General features: G+C 39.6%; 2 protein-coding genes across 11 annotated transcripts in view; both read right to left on the reverse strand.

Moving 5' to 3' along the window:
- The window catches only part of slc9a5 (solute carrier family 9 member A5), a 169,890-nt gene extending 161,101 nt beyond the window's left edge, over positions 1 to 8,789 (reverse strand). For all 4 annotated transcript variants that reach the window (XM_069901419.1, XM_069901420.1, XM_069901423.1 and 1 more), the window contains exon 1: positions 8,540 to 8,789. In XM_069901419.1, coding sequence (XP_069757520.1) covers positions 8,540 to 8,741 — 202 coding nt within the window. In that variant the 5' untranslated portion in view covers positions 8,742 to 8,789. The remainder of the gene's footprint in view (positions 1 to 8,539) is intronic.
- An 8,444-nt stretch (positions 8,790 to 17,233) lies between these two features.
- The window catches only part of fhod1 (formin homology 2 domain containing 1), a 276,370-nt gene continuing 272,833 nt past the window's right edge, over positions 17,234 to 20,770 (reverse strand). For all 7 annotated transcript variants that reach the window (XM_069901429.1, XM_069901428.1, XM_069901427.1 and 4 more), the window contains one exon: positions 17,234 to 18,981. In XM_069901429.1, the coding sequence (XP_069757530.1) occupies positions 18,899 to 18,981 (83 nt within the window). In that variant the 3' untranslated portion in view covers positions 17,234 to 18,898. The remainder of the gene's footprint in view (positions 18,982 to 20,770) is intronic.

Consider the following 20,770-nt stretch of genomic DNA (forward strand, 5'->3'; position numbering starts at 1 on the left):
TCTGCTACATCCAAATAGTTATAGGTTATTCCATGTGAATTGTATGCGTTTATGTCTTCATTTTGCAGAAGAATATTTTGCTAGCTTGAAACAGTTTGAATAATTCATATGCTATATAATTGGATCCAATAATTTTTAAAAGAAAGTGGCTGCAGAGATGGTGCAGCGGTTGGGTTAACAGCTATTGTTGGAAGGATGCTGGAGTTAATAAATGAAAGGAAATAATCATTTAGGGATGCAATCAAACCTGGTCAACATAGCAATATGAACAGTAAATCATGTTTGACAATGCTTTGATGATGTGGCAGGGAGAGTTGACATGTGGATACTGTGTATTTAGATGTCCAAAGGACACTTGACAAAAACTCTTAACCTATGTGCCTGTCTCTTGTGTAACTCTAAGGTATCAGAGAAACTATGTTAACATGGATTAGAAAAAAAAAACATACAAAATAAAGAACTCAAATAAATGGGTTCTCTCCAAGCTGGAGGGTCATCACTAGGAGTTATCCCACTATCGGTTCCTGGCTCTCAACTGCTTACCAATTACATCAACGACCTGGAGGAGAGAACAATGTGACATATTTCCAAATGTGCTGATGATACAAAAATAGACAGAAGGACATGTTATGAGGACATTGTGGCTCTGCAGTGTGGGGAAATACAAGGTCTTGTACATTAGGAAGAGGATTCAAATCAAGTTTGGTCCCCTTATTCAAAAACAGATGTAACATTATTGGAGGTAGTCCGAAGTATATTGTTCAGTCAGAATACTGTGGAAAGTGCACTGACTGGTTAGATCACAGCTTGGTTTGAAAACGCGAGTGTGCAGGAAAGCAGAAGGCTACAGAAAGTGGCAAAACTAGCCAAGTCCATCAGGGGCACCGACCTTCCATTGAAGACATCTATGCGAGACACTGCCACAAAAATTCAGCCAGTGTCATATAGGATCCCCATCACCCCGGCACAATCTCTTCTGGCTGCTACCTTCAGAGAAAAGGTACGAAGCCTGAAGTCAGGCACACCTAGGTTAAAGAACCCCCAACCCACCACCAACAACTATGAGGCTTTTGAATCTACCCATACTACTTTACTACTTTAATTATAAGCTACTCCAGGACCACAAAAAGATCTGTGTGCACTATTGAAATTTGGGCAGCATGGTTGGCGTAGCAGTCAGTGCAACGCCTTTACAGCACCAGCAATTGGGACCGGGGTTTGTACATTCTCCCCATGTCTGCACGGCTTTTCCCTGGGGGCTCTAGTTTCCTCCCACCATTTGAAACATACCAGGGGTGTAGGTTAATTGGTGTAAATTGGGAGACACCGGCTCATGGGCCGAAATGGTCCGTTATTGTGCTGCATTTCTAAAAAATCTTTTTTTTTCTAACCTCAACTGTGAATATTCATCTATCCTTTTATATTTATAATCTCTTATTTTGTCTTGGCATATTGTGGTAATTTATACTACTGTAGTTTGTTCATCTTGTGTACCTGTGGGAAGTAAGAGTTTTGGTAGATCTGTATATTGTACTTGTATACAGCAGCGTGGACTCGATGCTGTCGGCCTCTGCCATCTCGAGTACTTCGATGTTAGGGATGAAGTCACTCCAATGAATTTTGAGGATGGAGCGGAGACAACGCTGGTGGAAGCGTTCTAGGAGCCGTAGGTGATGCCGGTAGAGGAACCATGATTCGGAGCCGAACAGGATCACGTCTCCAGAATGGAGGACCATCGCCTTCCCAAGATCGTGTTATATGGCGAGCTCTCCACTGGCCACCGTGACAGAGGTGCACCAAAGAAGAGGTACAAGGACTGCCTAAAGAAATCTCTTGGTGCCTGCCACATTGACCACCGCCAGTGGGCTGATATCGCCTCAAACCGTGCATCTTGGCGCCTCACAGTTCGGCGGGCAGCAACCTCCTTTGAAGAAGACCGCAGAGCCCACCTCACTGACAAAAGACAAAGGAGGAAAAACCCAACACCCAGCCCCAACCAACCAATTTTCCCCTGCAACCGCTGAAACCGTGTCTGCCTGTCCCGCATCGGACTTGTCAGCCACGATCGAGCCTGCAGCTGACGTGGACTTTTACCCCCTCCAAAAATCTTCGTCCGCGAAGCCAAGCCAAAGACTTGTATACATGACAGTAAACTCTCATCTCAACAAGATTCATCAAGTTAATTCCTGTGATGAGAGAGTTGTACTAAATGCTATCCCTTTCTGGAGTATATGTGAACTCATTATTTAAAAAAGTTTTCTTCCAAATTCACATTTTACTCAAGAGCTCACAATGTAGTTTGAAGTATGCCTAAATCATTTAAAAACTGTGAAGTTCTACAAGTATTTAACTGATAAACTACCATTGAGTTTTAAAATTTAATAAAGTTTTGGAGTCATTTTAGTTTCATTTAAGCAGCGGAATACACATCATAAATGATGAAACAGACTATTATTTTCCACAATGTATTATTTCATTTTTTTAATAAAAATCAGTTGTTTTCCCTAATATAATCACTAGATAATAAAGATATGTTAATATTTCATATAAACAAATTTCAAATACTTTGCAAATGATTGTCAACATTCTGTTTCCCATTTGTCACTGGTGAGGACTTTGAACTTTGTTTTAGATGGACTTGTCCAAACTCATCCTTGCTGGCTTGTGCAAATGACTATCTTATGCAGTCCAGATCCACCACATCATCTTTTGTTCTTTCCTTATGGACAATTGGAAATATCTCGTTTCGCCTATTAACCCAATCATAGTCTTCTGAGAACATTTTCAGTTTCTCTGACCTTGAATCATTTGCGATTTCCTGCTTCCTTTGCCCCACCATTTCTAGTTTTTCACCAAACTGACATTTGTCATCCAAAGCTTTCCACAAAGTCCTTTTGATTCAGAAAACATCCTTGACAGTCTCTTTGATTATATTTTTGTTCTCTTTCCTTATCTTGCTCTCGCCTAGAATCCACTTTTGTTTTATTTTGCATCACCTGCAAAATAAAGGTTGACTTATCCGTACAGCATACAAAGCATAGTTGTTTTAACTGTACCTCAGTACACGTGACAATAAACTACAGTCTTCACATTCACTTATTTTTGTGAAGCAAAGAACAATTCATTCCACCAATGCTCTGTTATTGACAATAAGCCTCAGAAGGAAATTATCTTTAAAGTGAGCAGCAATAACCACACTGCAGATATTGGATTTAGAAATCACAGGATTTCAGCCCTCATATATTTCTTTAAAAATATTAAACCTCCCTTCCCCGTAATCTATTTTTCTTCCATCTATGTGCCTGTCTAAGGAGTCTCTTAAGTGCCCCTAATGTTTCAGCCTCCACAACCACCCCTGGCAAGGCATTCCAGGCACCCACAACTCTCTCCATTTAAAAAAAAACTTACCCCTTATGTCTCCCCTAAACTTCCCTCCCTTCACTATATCCACTGGTGTTTGCCATTCCTGCCCTGGAAAACAGGCGCTGGCTGCCGACCCCGTCCAAGTCTCTCAGAATCTTGTAGTCAGGATTAAGGACAACTTGTTTGCCTTCTGAATTTATGGGTCTGCAGTCAATAAAAGAACCACAGGTCCTTTCACAGATGGAGCCTGAGGTAATCGTGACTGTTGCTCGAATTTGGCACATTTTTGCTGCGAATGAAAAGGAGAGGTAGATAACAAAAATGAGTGAAATGTGTCCCTTACTGCCAGGTCAAAATGTGTTGCTTCAAAAATGGAACTGAATTAATGAGAAAATCATAAACCTTATCAACTCCCTCACTACAATCATGTTAGAAATTTGTAGAATTTCTTGAACTTCACAAACATTACCTTGTGCTGCTGAACAGCAGCTGTTAAATGTTCGACATCAACTTTAAATATGAAAAAGCCACAGTCAATGTGCCACTTTTAATTTTAAATGAGTCATTAGGAGATTAGAGCAGATCATCAGAAGCTTAGACAAAAAAAGTAGGTTCAAGGAGATGCTGATATACAGGGTTTCCTGATAGAGTTCAGGAATTTTGTGGGCCCAATTTAAATTGAGGCTGCAGAGATCTGCAATTGGAGACAACCAGGTCATTAATGATGTGGTAGAAGAGATATGAAAACAAGTCAGGATTTTAAAATTACGGCATTGCTCAATGAGGTCTCTGAATTGGTCAGTGACCACATGGATGGTGAGTGAACTGTGTAATGTATTCCAAGCTGCTGTCATGGAAGGAGATTACCAGGAAAATGGAAAATTCAAGGATGTGCTGAAAGCAACATTCCCTACTAATGGGAATCTCTCGCCCACGATCTGCACAACAAAGAAGACACTCCAGATGGCATTCACCCTCCCGCACAGTGGAGTGCACAGAGCACTGCGCAAGTGGCAAAAGCAACACATGAACTCAAACTACCCATTTGCTGACACTATTAATCACCTCAGGCTCCATCTGTGGAAGGGTCTGTAGTTCTTACATTGGCCCCATTCGTGACCTCAGACCCGTACATCCAGGGGGAAAGGAAGTTCTTTAATCCTGACAGAGCGCTAAGGTAGCTTGAGACACGGCAAAGAAAGCCATCTCAAAGTCTGGAACAACTTGGTGGCATTGTCTCAATTCAAAATTATTTAACTCAATTTATTTTTTGAGGGCTGTGCTTTAACTCCATTTGTAGAGATAGAACTTGAAGAAAAAATAATTTTGAATGACCTACCCAGACACCCTCCCAAGGCTAATATCTTTCATTTGGGAGGGAAGAAGTCCCTAGTGGTCATCCTCCATTATTGCAATTGAGAGAGGATCAATGCAACCAATACTGAAAAGTCAAGAGATTGTAACTCCTAGTCCTATAAATCAACCTTTGGTTTCCAAAGGTTCTAATCAGTGGCCCAGGCTAGAGCTCAAGATGAATGCCCATGCTTCAGAGAATCAAAGCAGAATCCTGCATTATTGATTCCTTTCAAATAATCTGCCCAAACTGGTGACTCACGAGACTGTCAATAATTTGACAAAGAATTAGACAGCGTCCTGATCAATATTCTTCCCTTGAACATCTGTGCATCAACATCCTCCAAACACAATTCGCCGAAGCAGAAATCCTTCAGCATCCCATGCCACAACTAGAAAGAAAATTAAAATTAAAACTAAATGTTAAAGCAACTAAAGTCATAGGGAATTGTAGAGTGCCTTTCCTGAATTAAGAAGAATCTGTCAACTTTCGTACTATAATGACTTCAAGTTTTCTTAACCAAGAAATAAATCAAATGAAGATTTTAAATTAAGATTCCAGTTGGAAAATAAGCCTGTCTGGGCAAGAAGGTTGCAGTCTTCATACTCCCACTGTTGCAAACAATTCCCCTGGAAGTGTTCGCATCTTCCAAGGTACTGGAGAAAACTACATAAAATGAAGCATCTTAAAGATATGACAATAAATTACATGGTCTATAACCCATCAGATTATGATTGCTTTTCTTCAGGGAGAAGACTTTGGCAATTTTGTCCAATTGGCACTCTAAATCACTTCAAACCCATCGTAAATGATTGTTGTTTAACCTCACTCTGAGATGGTCTTCCGAATCCCCAACTTAAACTGGGGATCCGCAGGTTACAAGTGACCTGACTTACTAAAATTCCAACTGTATACTAATTCTCCCGTACATTTTTACAGCTTTTTTTGAAAGCTAGTAATATTAGAAATCATGTTTCACGGTACTCATTACTGTCTGGAACTGTAAATATTCCATTAGCTTAATTATGGGCAGTGTTGGGAAGATTATTCATTCACATGAAAGAGTTATAGTAATTATGTAAAAAAAGATATTTCTGGACTTACAGACCCTTGACAAGACATGTCAACCAGAGACTGCCTGTACTAACTTACAAGTGTAGGTCATTCATGATCAGTGCCAGACAATCATCAGCTTTCCCCTGCAATGTCCATTACCCATGAATCAAAAATGTTTTTGATTCAAGAATAGTAAAACTAAACAAGTCAAACAGCGTCCATTGGGGGGGGGGGAGTGGAGAATACGGGGGTGGGGGGAGGAAGAGGCAATTACTGTTTTGTATTGAGAGCCTGTATCAGTACTGAAAATGTAAAGGAGGGAAACAGCTGGTAATAGGAGGTATGGAGAATGGTATGTGATGGGTGGTTTCAGATGAGGAGGCATTGGTAGGGAGATGGAACCAGCTGGGAGAGGGAGGGGTGGGGATAGCGACGAGGACTGCAGATTATGGAGATGCAGTAACTTTACTGTTATTATGCAGCACAGTTGGTGTAGCGGTTAGTGCCAGCGATTGGGTCCGGGGTTCAAATCCCGTGCTGTCTGTAAGGAGTTTGTATGTTCTCCCCGTGTCTGCATGAGTTTTCCCTAGGCTCTGGTTTCTTCTCACCTTTCAAATGTATTGAGAGTTGTAGGTCAATTGGGTGTAAATTGGGTGGCACGGATTCGTGGGCCGAAATGACCACGCCATATGTCTAAATTTAATTTATAAACATACCTATCTTAAAAACAAATTTCTTCAGGATTCTCAAATGCATCATTAGGACCTTCTCTATATGTTTCTTAATATATTTTAAAAATACTCCTTTTACACTTGCTCTGAACAGTCCAATTATAGCCGTATTAACTGTGATACTTTCACCTTTAATGCACATGACCTTCAATACAGTCAACGAATCAATCCTCTTCCTCCACTGCCTTTTCATTAATGTTTTTGCCTTGGATACATTCCTTCCTCACTCAACAAGGAAATGCCAAGTCCACCAGAACAGTGCCTTGTTCACCCTCATCCCCCAGTGACTGAGTGAATAAACAATTCACCTGCTTTCAACGTCATTATCTTTCTCTTTCAATAGATCAAATTTGAAGACAGTCTTTAGATCATCTGACTACTTTTCCAAGTATTCAGGATCTCTCAAAAGTAATTGACTGTTCTTGACATGCCCCTGAAGAGTAGATATTATTGTCAGGAATTTAGGAGGGGATAATCAGAGGTGCACAATCCAGTGATCATTGGGAAATCAGAGGTGGAGAGAGTGAGCACATTTAAGTTCTTGGGAGTCACTATCTCAGAGGACTATCTCCTGGAGGCAAAATACTAATGTCATCATGAAGAAAACACGTCAGCACCCCTACCTTCTCAGGAGTTTGCGGGGGTTTGGTATGACATTGAAAACCTTACCAAATGTCCACAGATGTGTGATGGAAAGTATGCTAACCAGCTGCATCATGGCCTGGTATATCTCGGAGTGGAAAACTCTGCAACAAGGTAGTGGACACAGTTCAGTAAATCACAGGCAAAACTCTCCCCACCACTGAGAAAATCTACATTGAACACTACCATCAGAGAGCCGCAGCAATCATGAAAGATGCACACCATGCTCTGTTCTCGCTGCTGCCATAAGGAAAGAGGTAGAGGTGTCAGAATATTGGAACAACCAGGTTCAGGAACTGTTGCTACCCTTCCACTATCAGACACCTCAACCACAAACTCGGTCTCATTTAAGAACTCTTAAATGAATAGTTATTTCCTGTTGGTTTGCACTTCCTTCTTGTTTACATTTCTCCCTTTTTTTACAATTCTCTTTTCTGAAGGACAGATTTTTTTGCACAACCAATAAGTGGTCATTCTGCCTGAGCCGCAGGAAAAAAGAATCTCAAGGTTGTATGTGATTCCATGTATGTACTCAGACAATAAATCTGAACTGTGAACTTCCACCAGGTAATATGTCCAGGTCCAGTGAGTCTCCCATAGTCCAGTGTAGTCTCCCATACCCACCTCGTCAAGGAATTGACACCAAATCAGATGAATAGACAAAATTACACTTCAAGCCATCTTTACGAAAAACATGCTCAGTTCTCAATTTTAACATTGAATTCCTCCCATTCAAAAAGAAACGGATCACTTTTTACTTGCAATGCTTGAACAAGGATATCACATGCTGAATTTACAGCTACATAATTTAGACAAAGGCATCAGTTCCAAATCCATCACGTCCTGCGCTGCAAACAGGTACTCAAATAAATGTATTTAACTGGTGCCCTAACTGATGCGCAGAAGGAGAAAGGCAGGTTTCTCACAATATACAAGATGGGAAGCCATCCTCTTGTTGATCTAACCTCAAAACATTCTACCCTCTCAGTCCAAACTCGAGATGTTGATAGATCCATCCCCTCCTGCAGCACTCATCTTCGGCAAGGGTCTCTGCCAGAGAGACTTGGGCAAGGAGCCCAGCACGCCCACCCTCACTCAGCAGATCAAAGAGCTTGGTGTCCAGTGCTGCCCACCCTCCCCACCACACACATTCTCACTGACCCACACATACCCTCACACCCACACACATCCCCTGGCACGCACACGCCCAAACCCTGACACACGCTCACTGATGGGCGCCCCCCACCCCTCGCGCCCCCCCCCCCCCCCCCCCCGTCCAGCGCCACAAGCCAACAAGTCCGCTCGTCTCAAAGAAAGTGAGGGCGCGGACAGGAGAACATGAGCATCGCGGAGGGAGAAGCGGACGGAGCCGCTGCCGGCGGACAGGACTCACGGATCTTCGCCAGGCTCGCGACCAGGATCCACACGGCTACCAGGTAGGGTCCCTGCACGTGGACCCACTCCCAGCGGACCACCTGGAAGCCCCCCAGGCCGTGGTCGTGCGGGTCCGCTGGCTCCATGGCGCTCCGCACTCTGGCTGGGGGGCCGGCACCCAAGGGCGACAACCCAACTTCTTGCAGCAGCGCTGCCATCATCGGGCTCGCGCGTCCGGGGAGTCGCACGCGCGGCCCCGTGCGCGTCGCCGCGACACAGACTCGCGCTTCGGCGCCACCCCCCCTCGCTGCCTTTTCATTGGGAAAACGGGCGCGGCGGTGGGGTGACGGCCCGGTTTCAGCCAATTACAACACTCCACTGTCAGCCAATCGCCGGCACCCCCACACACCCTCAATTCCCCCATCCCACCCCAACCCCGCCCTCTCCATCCCCACCTCCACCCATCTCCCATCACCCCCACCTCCATCCCTACCCACTCACCTTGACCCTCCACTATACCCACCTCCATCCACACCATGCCTAAACAACCCCAGCATACCCCTCCTCCATCCCCACCCCACCTTGCCCAACTGTCCCACTCCAACAACGGCTTGCACAATTACCTTTATTTCCAAAATTAACTTGTAAGGCAAGATGTTTATTGCACATCCTTGCCACCTTCAAATGTGGTTGTAAAAGTAACAACATGAAAGGCATATATCACAGTAAAATAAAGTTCCCTTTTCCCTCGAAACCTTGTGGAGATGACGACAACGCAGTCGTCTCTGTTCACTGTTAAATATGCTGTGTTATCTGGTTGCCTGGGCAATTGTCCCTGCTGGTTTTGAATTGGTATATAATGTAATTATCTTTGGGCTTTAATCCGCTCTAACCTTCACAGACCCACCTCGAGGTGGAAAGGATATCAAGGCACACAAGAAGGTCATCATTCCAGATGATGAGCCTGGGAACAATCACCTCCTGGCCACTAAAATGCAAAAGTCAAAGTGGTTTTGGTTTAAGGAAAAAGACTAGATTGGAGGTCGCACGATGAATACAATCCAATGTTCATTCCCTCCCACAATTTCAAACAGTGTGGATTTTATTTTACTGCCGTGGCCTTTCTTCCTCTGCAATCTGGGTGCTTCAGACCCCTGCCACATTTTAACTACTGGTTGATGTGTTTCACGATGTTGTCATCCTTCTCCTCAGTGTTCTTCAGTTTCCTGCGAGTCCTCCCTTCACATAGATTCCACTTTTTAGACAAGAGAGGAAGATAATGCTCATGAAGTTCAGATTCCAAACTTCATTTAACCACTGACCAGGAGGATTATTTTCTCTTTTTCCCTTCCTGATATGGTAGAACCCCTGGAATATTTGTGCACAACTCTTCAGTTCCAATCCTGTTCAAGCCAAGTCATGTCATGTTTATTCTCATCTAATTGTACAAGTACAACCCAATGAAACGGCGTTCTCCAGTCCTCGGTGCCAGACATAACACACAACCAGACAAACAATACATATGCAGGACAAGTATTATATCTATACAAATAAATAAGTATTGTTTTGTTCAAGTGGGAGCGTGTGGCAGTTCAGCATTCTCACTGTCTGCATTCCCAACCAGGGTGTTTAAGAGGAATACAATTGTGCAGTGAGTTGATTCTATTCTATTATTCAAGGAGAATAGGAGCTGGGAAGATAATTAGTATAATCATTAGTCTATGTTACTAATATTAATCTACCTCTTTTTTTGTAATAAAATTGAAACATGCTTCACTTTTCAAGTGGTCTTAGTTTGGCGGTGTGTGAGGCCATGGACAAGTTGGCATGGGAGTGAGGTGCAGAATTGAAGTGGTTGAGATCTCCCAGTCTGAGTCCAGTCTCTCTGATATAGAGAAGGCCAACTTTATTCACTTTGCTGCTTCCGAAGTTCTCCTCTAATTTAAATAATGGAATAAGTTAACATTGGTGCAATATATCAATTACTGCAAAACCTAATGATGCATCAGTTTCAGCTAACACTAGAACAAAACAAATTACAAAAATCCTTTCTCAAATGAGATTTGAAATGCTTTTAGAAAATTTAGATCAGCTGCACAAATCCACCTTTTCCATTTTCAATACAGCATGATCTCCAAGAACATGCAGCTGACATATTAAGAGGCTCATCCCATCCTATCCACACACTCTTCGGCCCTTCCTGTCAGGAAGATGATTCATAAGTGTGAGATCACGCACCAGCAGATTCAAGGAGAGATTTCTTCATGCCATTATCAAACTCCTGAATAAACCTCTGAAAAATAAAAACCTCTGTATCAATTGATCTCTGTAACTCTGCATTTCTGCACCAGGTATCACTTGCTCAGCTATAGATGAGAGGTCTCCCTGGACTGCTCAAAAAAAACTTTATCTCTGAGTCTCGGTGCATTCGACATTGAATTTAAATACATTGTAATTCCAGCTTACTTTATCTAACCTTTTCCATTTGGTAAAATGTCATGCAAGCAAGGACAGATGAACTTTTATGTGCACATTTAACTATAAGGAGCTTAATCAAACTTTGAATTTAGACCTAAACAAATTAGAATACTATACAAGTGAAAAGAAGGACCAGAGCAATTACATAGAACTTTGATGAGATTATGCTTAGAGCACTGCAAGAAGTCTTAACTGCCTTATCCGAGGAAGGATGAACTGGAGGAAATGTGATTGACACTGAAGTAGGTGGGGATTTTCTTGAGCCAAAAGTGAGTAACCAGACCCAATTTCACAGACCTGAGTTGTGATCTCATTGAACATATAAGACTCTTGCAAGGATACGGTACGGGGCATGCTGTCCTTACCTGATAGTCAAGAACAAAGAGTCCAAAGCACAAAACAAAGGACTAAAAAGATCATTTCCTCACAACAGGGGTTCTATCCCAGGAGGCAGCAGATGCACAGGGAGTGAATTAATTTTAGGGAGTGAATTAATTTTAGGGAGTATTCAATATAATTTTGAGTACCAAAGATATATATTCCAAAGGAAAATGGTTTTCTTTTATTTCTTCAGTTACTTTACAAGACGGTGAACATAACCCCAAAATACAAAAGGAATACATTTTCTTCCTTGTAGATTCAGCACCAAACCCTACAATACAAACTTCATGCCCATTGTAAATATCAGGAAATGAAAAATAGCCAATTTAAGAGTAATAATTAACATCATAAAGTAATTATTGACAATAAAAGTTATATTAGTTTACCCTGCAACTGTACTTTATTTTAAACTGATTATATTATTTTCAATTTACTTTTGACACAAGAATAATACTGAGCACTTCATTGTGAGCTGCATTTTAGAATAAATACATATTCATATTCATAAATGTTTTGTGAGTTCACTATGGTTTATTCCAGTTCATCAATTTATTCTCTTACTAGCATTTTCTTGGCCATTTTCTTTTACAATTATAAACAATTTATTTTAATTGTAAAAGACAAAAAGTTTTACTGTATTATATTTGTATATTTGTAACATTCTTATGTGTGAAGGAGGTGATGGGGTGGGGAGGGGGGTGTATCATTCAAAGTTCGGATCTTATTCCCTGGAGCATTGAAGAATGAGGGGAGATTTGATAGTGGTATTTAAAATTATGAGGGGGATAGACAGACTAAATGTAGGTCGGCTTTTTACACTGAGGGTAGGTGAGATACAAACCAGAGGACATGGGTTATAGGTGAAAGGGAAAAGATAGGGGTAACATGAGTGGGAACTTCTTCACACAGAGTGTGGAACAAACTGTGAGCTGAAGTGATGAATGCGGGCTCATTGTTAACATTTAAGAAGAATTTGGACAAGTACATGGATGGGAGAAGTATAGAGGGCAATGGACTGGGTGGGATGAAGCAGAATAATTCAACACAGACTAGATGGGCGAAAAGACCTGCTTTCTGTGCTGTAATGTTTTATTGCTCTATTATTTTTAGGTACTTTGATTTCAGATTTAATTTGTATTGAGAGATTATCTGCTCAATCGATTTTTTTTATATACAGCACAGTAACAGGCCCTTTTGGCCCATGAGCCCATGCTGACTAATTATATTCAATTGTCCTACAACCCCCAGTAGGTCTTATACAGTGGGAGGGAACCGCAGCTCCTGGAGAAAACTCAGACACGGGGAGAACATACAAACTCCTTACAGACTGTAAGTCCCAATCACTGGCACTGTAATTTATTATTGGAAGATAGCTCATTTAAAGGAGGGCAAGTTATCACTTGAATGAAAAATACATTGTGGGGAATTAATGATTGAAGGCAAAAGGCAGGAAAAGGTGGAGCGACTCAGGTTTAGTGGTACTGAGCTGTAACATTAACCTCGTTTCCCCACAGATCTCACTTGAGCATTTCCTTCATTTTCTCTTGAACTTTAGATTTCTATTGCCTGCTCTGTTTTGTTTCTTGATTACTGTTCTTTTGAAAGATTTCTAACCCCACCTGAAAATAAATCTTAAAATAATCTCTCTGTAAAACAAAATGTGGTTAGTTTTTATTTACAAATTAAAGCTAGAACATTCTGGATGCATTCAAATTCAGGGGACAGATCTGAAAACATAGCACTATTTTACTCCCAAGGCTTGATAATGGCATTTTTAATACATATTGTAGCAGTTCCACATAACCAGTAATCATGAAAATAAATTACCTGAGTTAGAGTTTGAGAGGACTTTACTTGTGGCTGGGACTTAAAACAACAGAATGTGAGTGCCTAAAAAATCTAGAGACAATGCAATGAAGCTCTATCAATAGGAGTTGTAAAATCACAAAGGAGGAATGGCCAACATGAATACAAAATAAGAGGATGCACTGGAATGAACTAAATCAGTAAAATATGCTTTGATAAAGGTTGTATCATGTACAAGAAAGTAGCTGGAGACAGGATGTCAAGTATCCTGACAGGCTATGGGGGAACCCATTGAAAAAGACTGTAAACTGAGAATTGAAGTAACAGGGTCAACAAGTTATATACAGCAAATATTTAGGAGAAACTAATATCCTACCATTAATACCACATGGTTAGAATATATGGAACATATGTGAAAGGATGCTTACTGCAAATATAAAAGGTTTTGGTAACACAATACTTGCAGTAATGTGCAGTTTACATCCCCTTGCCTAAAGAAGGATATTTTTTCAAACAAAGTAAAACAAAGATTTGCTGGATTAACTTTTGTGACATCGAGGCAGTTCTCTGAAGAAAGACAAAACTATATTTTTTTTGTAATTAAGAATGACAAGAGATCTCCGAGAAATGTCTAAAATTCTAAAGATGATTTGGCAGGATAATCTGAAAGTCACACTCTCTTCACTGGAGAATCTAGAGGCAAGTCTTGTAATCTCAGAAGGAAGACAACCATTTAGGAGCAAGTTGAGGGATGTCTTCTCTGAAAGATGAGTGAATATTTGGAATTCAACACAACAGAGAGTTGCAGATGCTCAATTGAAGAAGATATTTGACTTGAATGGATATTGGAGCATTAAAGGAATCAATAAACGTGGTGGGAAAATATCAGTCAAATATTATTGGGGCAGGTCGATTATGACTATTTTTTGTAATATTATTGTTGTTAATTGATTCATGTTGGAAACATTTTGGATTTGAGAAAAAATTATATAGCTGGATTGAAATGATATACATTTAGTAGCATAATTGGTAGAGATAAATTCTGGACATACTCATTTTTGGCACAATCAAGGACTAAATTTTAATACTGTGGTGCTGGTGCACCATCAAAACAATGCCTATGCAGGGGGAGATGTTTTGTTTGTATAACAAACAGTTTTTCCTTTAAAAAGGGATATTCTTATAGGAATGGTCTTAAAATAATTTATTAATAATCTAATGTAGTTCCATCCATTTTTTTTGTATTTTGTATGAGATGTCTTGTTATGTGTTTTCCTTAAAATTTTGTATGCAAATTTATATGTTAAATTCAATAAAAAATATTTTGAAAAGAAAAGTAATTTATAAATGCTAGCTGGCTAGGAATAATTCTTTTGTTTAAATTCAAGGACTTCTCAGGGACAGTCTTTGAAATAATCACTGCCCCCCTGTGGATGAGTCTTGTCAAAATCAGTGGAAATCAAATGAACTGAAAATAAAAGCTTGAAATACTCGAGTCCATACTTGTTTACTTACCTCACTTTTTGACAAACACATCTATTTATATTTCCGATCACTTGGAAAAAGCAAAAATCAAGAAAATGTAAGTTCCAAAATCATCTTATCAAATTTCCTTGTGTATTAGCAGAAGATATGCAAAGGGGGTTCAATTGACCAGTTGTTAAGCAAATGCAACATCATGGATAATGAAAAGTACTACATTTAGGTTGGCTGATTTTATGTGATGACTTGGATGAACAAAGAGACATTTTAAAATGAGTCAAGTACAATGGACGCCAGTGTCAAATGTGCCAAAGCAAGATGAAAAGATGATCTGTATTCTGGACTACAAACAAAGCCCAAGATCTCATGGAAGAGGCTTTAAAAATTAAAATTCAAGATGAAATAAATGTTTATTTGCAAAATATCTTGGGTTATTGTATTAAGGTATCACAGAAAAACTTAACTCACTGAGAAGTAAATGCAAGAAGTGTAGGGAGACCTGGGATTGCTTGTGTTAAATTGCAGAAAGTTAGCTTGCAGAGTCAACAGGTCATCGAGAAGGCAAATGGAATGTAGACTTGAAGGTTTGAATTTAAGAGCAGGGATACTGATGAGATCACTCCAGGAGTATTGTGTGCATTTCTCATCTCCTGACGAGAAACAATATACTGGCTTTGGAAGGAGGTTCTCCAGGTTGGTTCCAGGAATGAGGGATTCACTTATGAGGTGAGATTGAGTGGCCTGGATCCACACTCATTGGTGTTTAGAAGAATGAGAGTGGATCTTGTTGAGACATATAAAATTATGCAAGGAATCGATAAGATAGAAGTGGGGAGATTGTGTCCGGCAGGTGAGAAACATAGCATCAAGATATGAAGGAATAGATCAGGAAGACCTGCTTCTCCCAGAGAATCGTGAATCTGTGGAACTCTATGCCCAATGAAACAGCAGAATTTACCTCATGAGATAGATTTTTGAATAATGCGGAATTAAGTGTTAGAGGAAAATTAGAAATGAGTAATCTGAGCCGAGAGCATTGCCAATTCAGCCACGAAGTTGTTGATTGGCGGAGTAGGCTTGACAGGCCAGATGTCCAACTCCAGCTTCCATTTCTTCTCTTATTTTAGAAGTGATACCAGTGACATTATAATTTCAGAGCAAGAAATATTTAGAACGATCAGAGAAAAATGGTGCCCTTTCTTATTTTTTTGAGACATTTGCTCTTTTCTTGTTGAATATGAGGGCATCTTGTTATTATTTGACCTGATTTTTTTAAAAAACACAATCCTATTCCATTGTTAAAGGTCTTTTAGTTAGTCCACTATAACAGTAAGAACAGCTTTATTGAGATTGAATACTTTTACTGATGATCAGATTTAAGATGCATTTCCCAACTCTGTTGCTTTACTTGCCATGATTCCATGATTCATGTCTTACTTTCTTTTATAATAAGAATTTCTTGATGATCTTCATCGCTTCTCTGAAGAACATTTTGTGTATAACATGTATCCTTTAGATTTTATTCAATTTCTTTTTATGGAACAACTTTTACTGACTCCTGCATCTGAATGATTCTGGAGTTTAAATTCCAAGCAGAAACCACCGGAGGTCAAGAGTGAAATTCTGCATCATCCAACCCTTTTTCCCCAGTCAGGCTGAAAGAAAGCTATCTATTTAAATTATAAATAATTATTTCACAGTATTTATTAATGTTGAGTTTATATAAACTTATCACTTAAGAGTTTGCATTGCTCATGTGATATTTTCATACATTAGGATTCAACTTTTAAAAATTGTATTTTTTTTTCTATTGATATTTTTGAGGAACACCTCCCACTTTCTATCTGTACTCCATCTCTTTGAAAGACTCGGCCATCAATATTGTGTCTTCATGAGCAATTCTTTACATGGAAGTTCTCTGAGTTCTTAATAAGAACTCTTGGTTGAGTTATCTCCAGGATTTCAATCTGAGATAATGCTGGCTCCAAACACCTCTTCTAAACACAATCAGATATAGGAAAAACCGAGCACTGAAAAGAAACCCAACTAGTCATGGGGAGAATGTTCTATACTCCACAAAGACCGGGGGGTCAGGATTGAATCTGGTCCTTTGATTTTGAGGGTGCAATTCTACTAGTTGCAATCTGTAAACAAGTGCAAAGTATTTATCACATAACAGTATGAAAGGTGCTTCCACCCATCCTCCCCAAGTCAACATGTTTAATATCTTTTTCTAAAGAACTCAAAAAATACTCTAATTTTCTACATTCCTGTTATCAAGCAATGAGCTGCTGGAGGGGCTCAGAAGCTCAGGCAGCATCCACAGGCAGCAATGCTTCTAGTAAAGACCCTTTCTCAAGACCATTTGACCATTTCTACCCAGGTCTGGCCCAGAGGTCCTCCAGCTGCACATGGTTTACTCATGATTCCAGCATCAGCAGAATTTGTGTTTCCCTGTATTTCAAAGACTTGCACACAACACATTAACAGCAAGCAAAGATAAACTGAAAAAAAAAACATGACCCTACCTCTAGAACCAACAAAGTAAAAAGCAAAGCATCATGAGAAAAATTCGAAACATTTAATTGCTGCAATAATACTTATACATTCAAAAACAATATTTTATCAATAAAAATAAAGTTTCTCAAAATACACCGCACCATCTTAAAGGACCATTGAACTTTATAAAAATGTACAATGGTATGCATTTGTAACAGTGAGTATATTGCTAAAATTTGCTTACTTGTTCGAGTCATCCTGCAAAACACTCAAGAAAGATGCATTTGGAGGCTTATACATTGCATTCAGAATAAGCCTGTAACTAATATATTGACTGTCAAATAGTGGTTTTTAAAGTGTGATCTTAATACTGCCAAAAAGATAAAGGTGACACCCAAGTGCAAATTTATGTCCAAAACACGGATCACACAGAGTGATGGTGCATATCTGTTAACAGGTTTTATCATCTCTCACAAAGACAACTCCAAATGCACTTTTATTGTCATCTTAACAAATGAATATATTTTATCATCTTTTTTTAACTACTACATAGTAAATCACTATTATTCATTTCAATTATCCACTTGTCAGTTCAAAATATTTTTACAACTGAGTTAAAAACCAGTAATTTTACAAATTTAAAATCATATGGTTGTGGACATAACTGTTCTATTAAACCCAAAGTGAATTAAATTTCTATTATATTTAAACTTTAGTGGCAAACCCTTTTGGCTCACATGGTCAGAGCATCATGTGGGAGTGAGCCATATGGAACAAGGAAGCCCAAAGTTCAATGCCCGGTCCAGAGTCAGTTTGTTAATTACTGCCCACAAGAGAAGGGTGGGCTCTTAATGTTTCTGTTGGTGGAAGGAACCATGGAAGATTCGCAGCCATTAACTTTCCTCTGGAGTTCACAGGTGCATGTTGAATGAGGTCAAGATCAAGTTGAGTCAGGAAGCCATTCATCTTGCTTGCTGCCACAAACTATCCAAGTTCACACAGTGTAAGTCACTGAAGTATGAACCATACCCAGAGTATTGAACCCAGTAAGTATCACTGCCTTCAAGAAAGTATGGAGGTTTTTTTTTGGGGGGGGGAAGGATACAAATTCAAATTTCCAATTGAATGGTAGAAAATATCGAAACCAGTAGAAAATATCTTCTGGACCCTCAATGGAGATTGATTACTGTTTTGGCTGAACCTCCATTTGCCCTCAAAATCCTTTTCTAAGAATGAGTTGAACTATCAACCTTCATGAACCCAATCAAAATGATTTATGTTCAATACATGACTCCATCCAACAAAATGGGGTGGCACGGTTAGCGCAGCGGTAAGCACAATGCCGTTACAGCACCTGTGATCACGACCAGGGTACAAATCCTGGGCTGTGTGTATGCAGTATGTACGCTCTTCCCATGTTTGTGTGGGTTTTCCCTGGGAGCTCCAGTTTCCCCCCCCACTGTTCAAAACATACTGGGGTTGTAGGTTAAGTGGGTGTAATTTGGCAGCACGGGCTCATGGGCTGAAATAGCCTGTTACCGTGCTGTATGTCTAAATTTTAATTTTTAATTTAAATTTAAAATGCTAAAACAAGGTGCAGGTGGACAATAATAATTAAAAGTATTTGTAACATTTTGGAGCTTGCCGCTAATTTAGATACAAAAAATGTTTTTCTTGCACAGTTAGCGTAAATGTCTGAACCAAATTGTGTTTCTTCTGTATTCAAGTTGTTTTATATTTCTACTTCTGATGCTTTGGACAAACCCAATGCTTGGACCACATCAGGAGTCAAACCACTCTTCAGGGTTCTTCGCACTGCAAAGTAAAGACAATCTACTTTAGTACAGGTAAGCCAACCCCCAATCTATTACATGAGTTAACTGAGCTTAACTCCAACATATTAGAATCTCAGTCCAGTTCCAAATGGGACAGAACAAAATGGCAACTACAGTTCTTGAGGGAAATGTTGTCATTTTCACTGGTGCCTTTGGCTAATCTTGTAAAAACTATTCCATCCTCAGAGCTGGAAGATAACATCACCTTCTATCTCTTAAGAGTTATTAAAGATTACAAAAAAAAAATCTGGAATGTTATATATGAGCAAATATCCTCATGATCTTCAGTTGAGAACCTTATGCATAATGTGAGGATAAAGGCATTTTGATTCTCATTACTGATTCCATCTTGCTTTCCAATTGCAGCCTGAGGTTGAATTATTAACAACTTTGATTCACTTTGTAACTAGAACTAAACTTCCAATTTTATTTCCCCTTCATGCATCTCCCACTTCTGATGACACCCAACTACACCATGTTCTCCCAGCTTACAGACTTGTATTTACTGTACATTTATCCAGAATAGTTGCCCATGTGCCCTATTCACCTGTCAATGCTCACTAGCTTAGATTGACTCCTAGTCTGACAATATTTCAATTTTAATGTTTTCTTCTTTGTTTTCAAATCCATCCCTCCTCAGCTTTGTAAGTTCCTCCAGTCCTCTGAATCTCAAGAGATTTCCTCTCCTCTAATTCTGGCATTTGTTGTATCCATGAATTTCACTGCCCTGCCCTTGACGGCCATGTACAAGCTTTGGAATTCTCTGCCTTCATTAAGGTGCTCTAGAAACCATACCAATTTGCCCAATTGTCCTGCATCATCTTATGTGACTAGGTATTAAATTTTGTTGGAGAATATGCTGGTGAAGCATCTTGACACGTTTGACTATGTTAAGGATACCACACTCTTTGGCAGAATCCAATGGGGACCAGCATATTCCTATAACTGTCAGCCTCAAGATCAATGATTGACTAACCTTCTTTTCAGTGGAGGTGTGACTGTTCAAGTTCAAATTTACTGCCAGAGTACATATATGATGTCATATACAACCCTGAGATTCTTTTTCCTGCGGGCCAGGCAGAATTTCTACTTATCAGTAGGGTAAACTCTATTCGAGAAAAAGATATGTATACAAAAGAGAGAAAAGAAAACAAAGAAAGAAATGAAAACAAAATGACAGTGGAAATATAGAAAAAATATTCAGCAAAAAATAATGTGCAAGTAAAAGTCACTGATTGAGTTTATTGTTGAGGAGTCTGATGGTGGAGGGGTAGCAGCTGTTCCTGAACCTGGTGATATGAGTCTTGTGGCACCCTTACTTCTTTCCTGATGGCATTAAATATTTCAATTTCACTTAACAGTTTCAAACTGATAATTAATATGCTTTCTCCAACACCTCATGACATGGGCTTTTTATTGAAAACTGTTATTATGAAAATGCAGTTGATTTTTTTTGACAGATAAAAGCCAGCATGTTGCACCCATAAAATTGAGGAAACTGGCAAAAGGTCATTTATATTAGTGAATGAATCAATTTCTATGATTAAAAAAATCTAACTAGTGGGGCTTTCCATAATACTTTGTGTACCAGAGGAATAACAGCAATAAGGATAAAATGTCCACTGGGTAAGATAATTGGACATTGTAACATCTCTAACAATAAATTGGCAGTTGAAGCCTGAAGCTACATATGCCAACTCGCACGTGTAAATGAAAGGAATTTTACCTTTTCCTAAAGTGAGCAAAGAAAGTGAAGGTTGGTATTCCAC

Source organism: Narcine bancroftii, chromosome 10 (genome assembly GCF_036971445.1).
Source record: "Narcine bancroftii isolate sNarBan1 chromosome 10, sNarBan1.hap1, whole genome shotgun sequence".
NCBI lineage: Eukaryota > Metazoa > Chordata > Chondrichthyes > Torpediniformes > Narcinidae > Narcine > Narcine bancroftii.